The sequence below is a fragment of the Pholcus phalangioides genome, unplaced genomic scaffold (assembly GCF_987345545.1).
Source record: "Pholcus phalangioides strain wild (caught in Gottingen) unplaced genomic scaffold, Ppha-v1.0 ptg000007l_1, whole genome shotgun sequence".
Classification (NCBI taxonomy): domain Eukaryota; kingdom Metazoa; phylum Arthropoda; class Arachnida; order Araneae; family Pholcidae; genus Pholcus; species Pholcus phalangioides.
In genome coordinates this window covers 42488790-42497676 of record NW_028301600.1, presented here as the reverse complement: position 1 = coordinate 42497676, position 8887 = coordinate 42488790, and the positions used below count along the sequence as shown (strand labels likewise).

The 8887-nt window shown below is 33.9% G+C and overlaps 1 protein-coding gene across 1 annotated transcript; it reads left to right on the top strand.

The window, feature by feature from the left end:
- The first annotated feature begins 1458 nt into the window (after positions 1-1458).
- LOC149085317 (transmembrane protein 107-like) lies at positions 1459-6247 on the top strand. The gene is made up of 4 exons (XM_089233258.1): positions 1459-1694; positions 3070-3137; positions 4574-4674; positions 6034-6247. The coding sequence occupies exons 1-4, from the start codon at positions 1611-1613 to the stop codon at positions 6198-6200; spliced, it is 420 nt and encodes a 139-aa protein (XP_089089384.1). The 5' UTR covers positions 1459-1610; the 3' UTR covers positions 6201-6247.
- The last annotated feature ends 2640 nt before the right edge of the window (positions 6248-8887 follow it).

The window sequence follows — 8887 nt, the reverse complement described above, 5'->3', positions numbered from 1 at the left end:
GATTTTTTTTTTTTTTTTGGCTGTTCTGACTTTTTAGCAAGTGTCCCGGTTCAGGGCCATCCCAAGAGCAACATGGGCCCCCGGGCCAAGTGATTTCTCTGAAGTCCTACCTGAAAAATTCTCGAAAATTTCAACCAGTTCTAATTTTTGTGAGGCCCCTCTTCTCTGGGGGGCCCCCCGGGTCGTGCCCGGGTGGGCCCATGCATTAAGACGGCACTGTCCCGGTTTTACCCGTATTTTACACGAAGCCTATTCTTTACCGAAGTCAAAGATTGAAATTATTTTTCGACTCATAAATTAAATTATGTTATGATAATAACAACTATAAATGAGAATATTAATCTCCCACATTTGTCTTGGTGAACTTTTTTTTTTTCGTGGAATTCATTTTAATCCACTGCAATTTGCAGTAATGCTTCATTTTCCGCCATTGTGACCTTTCCGTAACTTCAGCAATATTTGGCAACTTTGTTCGGTTTTGGCAATAATTGTCGATGTCCCGTATTTTCCCGTATTTGGAGTCGTAATTCCCGTATTTCTCTTGAGGAAATATGGTCAGATTAGTCATTACGAAATAAAAGCGAATTCTCGCGTCACCCATTTTTTTTTTTGAGATTGTTTATTCATAAACATCGGCAATTTCGCTCAAATAAATAATCAACCTACGCGTTTGGCGATAAGTTGGTAATCGTAGCAGCACAAACACGTTCAACCAACACCACACTAGAAATATATATTTAGTGTGGTGTTGGTTCAACACTGCGGCGAGACTCGTCAGGAAATGAAGGTGTATTGCAAATCGCGTTAGACTTGAACGATTTTTTTCGTAGAAATCAATTAACATGACAAATATGTGAAATGAATATTCATATTTATGAGTTGGTAAAATATAAAATATATTTTTTTAAATTCTTTATTTCAGTATACAATGAAAATTCAAGCGAACTTTGCTGAAAATACGGGAAGGTCCCGGAAAATACAAGTTACATAGTCATCAGATTTAACAGAATAATCTTTGTTTAAATCTAATCTGAGCATATTTCTTCCAGAGAAATACGGGAAATTGGGATTCCAAATACGGGAAAATACAGGACATTGCTAATTATAGCGAAAAACGACGTCAAAAGTGAAAAATGTTGCCAAATAATGCTGTATTATGGAAAAATCGCAATGGCGGGAAACGAAATAAAACGTTCATCAAGGCAAATGTGGAAGTTTTTGTTGTTATTTGTAGTTGCAATTATCATATAATTTATGAGTTCAAAAATATTTTCAATCTTTGACTTCAATAAAAAATAAAAATCTAAGTAGGAGTCATGTAAAAAAACGGGAAAAACCGGGACACTTTCTCCAAAAATTCGAGACGGCTAGAAAAAGAAAGAAAACCGGGACTGACCCAGGAAATACGGGACGTATGACCAGTTTATTTAAGTGTAGCTGTTTAAAAGGCTGTCTTTTATGATGATGGGAATATATCTTGTTTGTTTGTAAACAATAAGAGTACTGCACGCTTGATATGGAGAAAATTCGAACATGTTTATTAAATGATCGCATTCTTTTCCGATGTCTCATTATTATAGACTCTTGATTATAATATTTTTATAAGAATTATGGCGAATGCCGGTCTGATACCTGCTCGATTTCTATGTCTTGTGTCTCATTTGACCATCCTCATAACACTCTTTTGGTCCAAAGTAATGCACCTTCCCCTTTTTTTTTCAATTAATTGAGGAATTTATAATGTTCAGTACTTTTTTTTTTGAAGATTACAATTTAATTGTATAAATAATGTATTTTCGGTGCAAAATAAATCGCCTCACATACTATAAATAATAAATCATCGCATACAGTAGAACTTAATTCGAACGTTTACGAAACTCCTCGTGAGTTTTCTATCTAATTTAATGTTAAAATTTCGTGTTATATCTTCCTTTTTTTTCCAATGTTTTTTGGATATTTGAAGTTGGGGGGGGGGATCATGATTTTTGCATGAACAAATTTAGTTTGGAAAAATTCTACAAGAAGCCAAACTTTGCTTTTCTTGAAGTTGTTGAACAACATTTTTTTAAATAGTAATAAAAGTTTGAATATTCTGTTTTTCTCTTTTTTTAATGTCCATTTCAACATTGTTCAGCTAGAGCACATTGAGAATATGTACCACACAATACTGATTATGCTTTTCAGCCTATAGATCAAGGTGTACCATTAAAAATCTGAATCTTTTTGTCGTTATTAAGAGTATGGAAAGTGCAGATTGTAATATGAATGCAAGTTCATTTCTCCGTGGTAGCATAAGAATGATAAGTAAAATTTGGGAAATCGTTTCATAAGGAATTCATAGTTAGAAAAATTGATGGTAGCCCTATACATAACAAGCATTACACAGTAACAAACTTCAGATTAGATTCACAACACATACACTCGCATCTTCCAGCTTGGACCCAGTGCCGTCTTAACACATGGGCCCACTCGGGCACCTCAAGAGAAGAGGGGCCTCAGAAAAATAAGACGTAGTTGAATTTTTCAAAAATTTGCTGGGAAGGGCCTCAAAAAAATCACTTGGCCCGGGGGCCCATGATGCTCTTAAGACGGCCCTGCATGGACAAGGTTTTTTTTTCAATCACCTACAACTCTTCATTGAGACAAAGTGATGGACCATGATCTGGTTATAAGGAGTTTCATAACAGATGATCATGAATTATTTCCGCAAATGAGGCTTTGGACATGGTCAAGAAATTCTGCAGTGATGCTGATTCCAAAACAGTGGAGAGGATCAATTATTATAATTATGAGTTACGAAAATGTTTCCCAAATTTTAATAACTGATGATAAAATTTTAATAATTATTATCCTATGTGAATGTTTATGATTAAGTTGTAATTTGTAGGCAGATCTAGGATAGGTTAATTAGATAATTCAAATTTTTTTTCCCAGTGACTTTGGACTTTGAATTAACCAAGTTTGACTGTACTTCAATGATGACATTATGTATTTTTGTTTTATATTTTCCATTTTCTACATAAAATTTTCATGTCAATAAAATGTGATTTTTAACATTTTGTTTTCAAGGATGAAAATGTGATTTCTTGTTTACCTCTGAGTTACAAAGAAGATGAATTTGAAGAAAAGAACAAAGAGTAATTATCATTCAACATTGTCCTTGGAATGAAGTAGCCCCATGATAATCTAAGTTTTACGTGATCTGGTTTTAATCACAATTTTTTTATATTTCGTTTGTAAAAAATAAAATCTATCCATCTCTTCAAAAAGTTTCTCTACAAAGACACCCATAAACATTGAAATGGTTACAAACACTGTGAATTCATTAATCTGCTGCTTCCAACTTGAAAAGAGCACCTGAATTTTTGCTCAACATTTTGAAGCCTCCTAAAGACACTTGTATCTTCTCTCATGATATCAGTTTAGTTTTTTAATCAAAAATTGTGATAATTATTCAAAACTCTGCTTAATCTGAGTTCTTTGTGACAGGAATAGTGATTTTAAAAGTTTTGCATATTTAAATAAAATGTGAAAATTAATGTCATTTAATAATTGAATATTTCTTTTACTAAGAAGAAAAATATATAGGTGAACCTGTCTGGGTGGATATTGTCGGGGCCAAAATTAAAATATCTACTACTTCAGTCATGAAAAATACAGTGAAATTACTTCGTTATATTTGCTTTTCTATTACGAAATTACGTATAGCTTTTTTTATATGTATATTTATTTTTTCTATACATTGTGTAAATAAAAATATCCAGTATCTACTAAGAAAATGTTTTTTTTACATTGTTTGAAGATTTTGGACTGAAATAAGTGTCCAGCTATGCAGTTTTATCCTCTAAAACTGTTTCCTTTTTACTGAATTTTTTTTAAACGTTTTGACGTTGGTACACATAAAAATGTTTTTGTGAATGATTCAGTTTTTAAAATGTCACCATACAACCATTCTTCAAATATCATTAGGATACAAATGCAAGCATAAGCTTATGGGGGGGTTATAATTTCCAGAGCCTAGATTATAGTGTTATTTTGCTGGGAAAATGTACCCCACCAAAGCAGAATATGCAGAAATCTGCAATGTACTTTGCACAGGACAATCGTTACTACTGTAGAACAATCTGGAAGAAAAATGTAAAAAAACGCTATTATGTTGATTTTTACTGCTGAACATTTCCAGTCAGCCAAGGGCTTGTTGCAGAACAATGCAAAACATTCTGCTTCGGGGACCCCACCCCTTTAGAATAAAAAGAACTTGAGAAACCTCCCTCCCTCCAAGAAAATCCTGTGTACTCCTTATGAATGCAAGTACAGTATATCATAAATCACTCATAATATCATACTTAATTTTGCACCTACAATTTTCAATCAGTCAGTATAAATGCCAGATGCTAAAGTGTTAATAGATAAGGAGGAGGCTGGAAAAATTTATTCAGCTGAGGTCCAACTATATCACTGGGTTTTTAATTCACAGCTAATGTTTTTTGTTGTTGGTTTTTTTTTTTACACCAAATAAGTGATAATTAACCATTTGGAAGTCTTTCACAAACTTTTTTTTCATCTGATTTAGGTTGACGATTGGTCTTTCACTAGGCTTGATATTGTTAACTTTTGAGTTTGTTGGATTCATCTCAGGAATTTCTATGTTCATGTCCACACAAGCATTGATATGTATCCTTTTTTTTTTTTTTTAATTTCTTGGTATAAATCATTAATATAAGGAAATTGGTAATGTATTCTGGTTTTCATTGATGATATTTCAATGTTTCAGTGACAATTGATGACATATATTCAGATATAAACCACTGATAACCAGTAGTGGTCTGGCATAGAGACAAACAAGGTATTGCCTTGGGTCTTGCACATGTAGTAATTAAAAATATTTTCTTTTCTCAAATTTTAAGAAGTTTATCAGCTTTCTTTGGTTCTTGTGGGTGTCATAGTTGGAACTTAGTTTGTGTTGTAGCATGTGTCACCGCTGTGCAATCATGCTGGACTCTCACTGTGAGGATCCAGGTTTAAACCCTGTTGATAGCACAGTGATGGTCAACTGAAATTAGTTTTCTGCGGTTTTCTAACTTCAAGGTGTGAATGTGAACCGATCTCCCATTTAAAAAGTTTCTTCGCAGAGAGCAGGGTGATCTACAACACGATACTTATATAACATGAAAATTCAAGGATTTACCATAAAAACTCAAAAATAAAAATTAAATTTATCAACTCACCGTAAAAACTTAAAAAATCAAGCATTACCATTAACTTCAAAATGTGGAAGACCGATGGTAGCACTAGCAAGAACACGAAACAAGCACAATTCAGACAGCATAAATATTTTAAAGCCACACTCGCAACATGCATTCCTTCATGCACCAATTCATTAGAAATTATGTAGAGAAATGTGTAGGAGGTGCATGCACAGTTAAGTAGTAGTAGCATCGCCATATACATAAGCAAAGTTTTCTTTCTAAACTTTCTGATGCCGAGTTCAGCTAACAGTACCGGGACAATGGCTGCAAAAAAAATCACAGCAAGTGGGCAGTTGAAGTTAAGAGTGCAAGCGAATGCTCAAACTGTCTGTGCTTAAAATAACCTTTTCAGACTCTGTAGGGGGAAGGGTTGCTTTTCCTTGCTGTACATATTTTTTTTAACCTCAGTTCAGCCCTGACTTCAAGGATTATGGGTGTTTGATCATTGAAGTCGGGGCTGAACTCCCTGAGGTTAAAAAGAATATCTATACAGTGAGGGAAAAAAAAACCTCCACGTTTGTGAGCAAAACCTGAAAGGGTTGGTAGCCAATAAATTTTATGATACAAAAAAAAGACCAAAAATGATCTACACATACAATAATGGTGAGTGTTGTTTATTTGCCTATCAATCTTGAACAAAATTTTAAGTAAATATCCAGTATGTATTTAGATTCATCAATTTGTTCATCATACTTGTAAATTGAACTATGGTAGATTGTTTAAATTGAATAATTATAATTTTTTCAGTGGTTAAATTTTTAATAAACCTTAACTATCAAAACAGCTATTGCATCACATTTTAGTGCAGCTGTGTCATTATTATTCTTCTTAATTGATGGTTGGGATTGTGATATTTATTGGTGGATATTTGGTTTCTGCAGTGCTTTACCAGCTGTGACAGAATTCATTGTAATTATAGGCATTTTGGGATTGAAAAAATCTGTATCGTGAAATTTGAATTTTTTGCAGTTTTTTATTAAATCAAGTTTATATGTTCATTCGTTGTGTATTTGATGTGATTGCTGTGTGGTGGTGTACGTGTCAATTCTCATTGTATATCCAGGCTTGACAAATCCCAGACCTAGAACATCATAGCAACTGAAACAAATTGGTATTAGCGCCTAAAATTTTTCACTAATCTAGGGTCTGAGAACCACATGGGATCTATCTACCAACATGGGAAGGTATCACCCAGTTCGAAAAAAATTTATTTGCTACAGTTTTTATTCTTTGATGGGGAAAAAATATACTTGGCTCCAAAGAAATTTGACTGGTGTGCTAAAATTTTTTTTGTAATTTGGAAGCCAAAACATACATACATTTTGTTAATGAACATTCCCAGATTCAAAATAGACCCTTGTGACACGAAATTGATCTTATTGCAAATTTCGGGTCGCTCATAAAAAGTTAGAAACCCTGTCATATATACAGAATGGAAGATGAATATGTGATGAGATATATCAAAGTTTATCCCATTTCGGCAGTGACTCCTACAGTGTTCAAAAATTGATCAAGTGGAAGTGAAAGCTTTTTTCCTAAAGGTGAGTTGCAAAATTGTTTGCAAAGTGAAGTTAGATTAGTGAGAGTAGCTCGGTGGACAATAAATGCGAGTAAAATGGTTTAACCGCATTTAATGTTGGTTTTCCCCAACTTTCCTTCGTTTTTCGAATTAGAATATCTCTGTGAATATTGCATTGAAACGTGAATTTTTTTTTTTTTTGTTGGCATTAGAAATACAGGGCAACAACTTTGTAATTGGGTTCTTGAGCACAGGGTGTCCGTATGAAAAGTTAGCATTTTTATTTTAACAGCTCCCCTTACAACATGTATGACATATCTGAATGCGACACATTATTTGGATACTTTTTCTAGCTGGAAGTATGCCTCTAGGATCAAAATGATATATACAGGGTGCATAAGAAAGTCCCTTTATCCTGGAATAACTGGCAAACCGTTTATCTTAGAAGCATAATCCTTACTGGAAGAAATATCCAAATTACGAATAGACCTCAGATACGTCATTCATTTTGCGAAGGTTTGCATAGTTATCAAAATAAAATAAGAATTTTTTATTTGGTCACCTTATGTTAAAAAACCAAATTGGAGAAAGTTTTGTTACCCATTTCATTTCGAATTTTTGTCATGAACAGCGAGTAACTCCCGCTATATGGAGTAATTTCCTTTTTGCGTTCTTTCAATTTTTTCTCAAGTACTGAAATTTAAGAGGCCCAACCGACCATAATCCGCTTCTGCTTGTCTCCCTGAGCTAAAAAACTTACATATTTTTGAGTACAATATTCACCGAGGTATTTGAATTTGAAAATCAATGATAATTAGGAAAGGAACAGCATATGAAGCGCAGAATGAACTTGTACGTTAGTTTAAGCACTTTTAAAAACATGGAATTTTTTTTATCGGGCTCAGTAGACATTTTTTTTACAGTGCCATCGCTTGAAACTTTGCTTATCGTTTCGTTTTATTTTCATTTATTTGGTGGCTCATTCCCACTTCCACGATGTTTGATTTTGAATCTTATTCTTAATTTTATTGCGCTTAATGGGAGAATACACAGGCAAGTGAATTTATTATTTTGTTGCACGTAGTAAAAAATAAAGTTAGAGGCAGAGGTGGATTTAACGGCAGGCGCATGCCCTGGGCCCCGACTTCTGAAGGGCCCCAAAAAACCTCCAACTTCACACTTTTTTTCTAATTTAAGGGGCCCAAATTTTATTCTGCGCCCAGGGCCTCAACCGACCTTAATCCGCTTCTGTTTAGAGGCCATACAGTATTTTCATCAGTACAATGTATATACTGAATAATGTATTTAATTTTTTTTTGGCAAAATACATTTTCATTGCAACATTATAAAAAAAAAAAACTTTTTTTTTAAAATTCTATCAATAAAATATACATAATATTTACTGGAGAAGCTTAAAATGGTTTTTTTTCAAAACATTCGATACAACGACCTGCAAATATAAAGTCCATTTTTCGTGGAACGAAGGGGGGTTGTTATAATGAACGCCGACTGTATTATGGACCAGGGCCGTAACTAGGATTTTTGCCGCCCAGACAACCTTAAAATTCAAATATTTTACAACACTGTCCTCTTTGTTAACACCTAAAATTGCCGCCCCTAAATTTTTCCGGCCGGGCAGTTGCCTCCCCTGCCCCCCTCTAGTTCCGACCCAGCTATGCACCCTGTATGTTGTTGCTGAAATGCCTCGGAATGGACAGTGGTACTGCCAAGTACAGTATTGAAAATCTTATCTTATTCTTAGGCCGGTATTACACTATACCAGTTTTATAAAAGTGCTTGTATAAAACTTGAACAATAGAACGAATAAGCTGATGGGTTACATTCAAGCTTATCCAACCGATCAGTTTATTGGTTGTATTTTTCAAGTTTTATCAAAGCACTTTTACAAAACTTTTACAGTGTAATACCGGCCTTAGAGGCGCACAGCGAACGTATCCCTAATCTAATCATTTGAAGTCTAGAAAAAATTTTACGAATAATTTATTTCTCTCGAAGTCGGAAAAATAATAAACTTCTGACAAAAAAATTAATAGTGTGGGATTTGGATATTCATTTACGTAATTACGCGTGTCTTATTTGATTCTGCGGAAAAACTAAC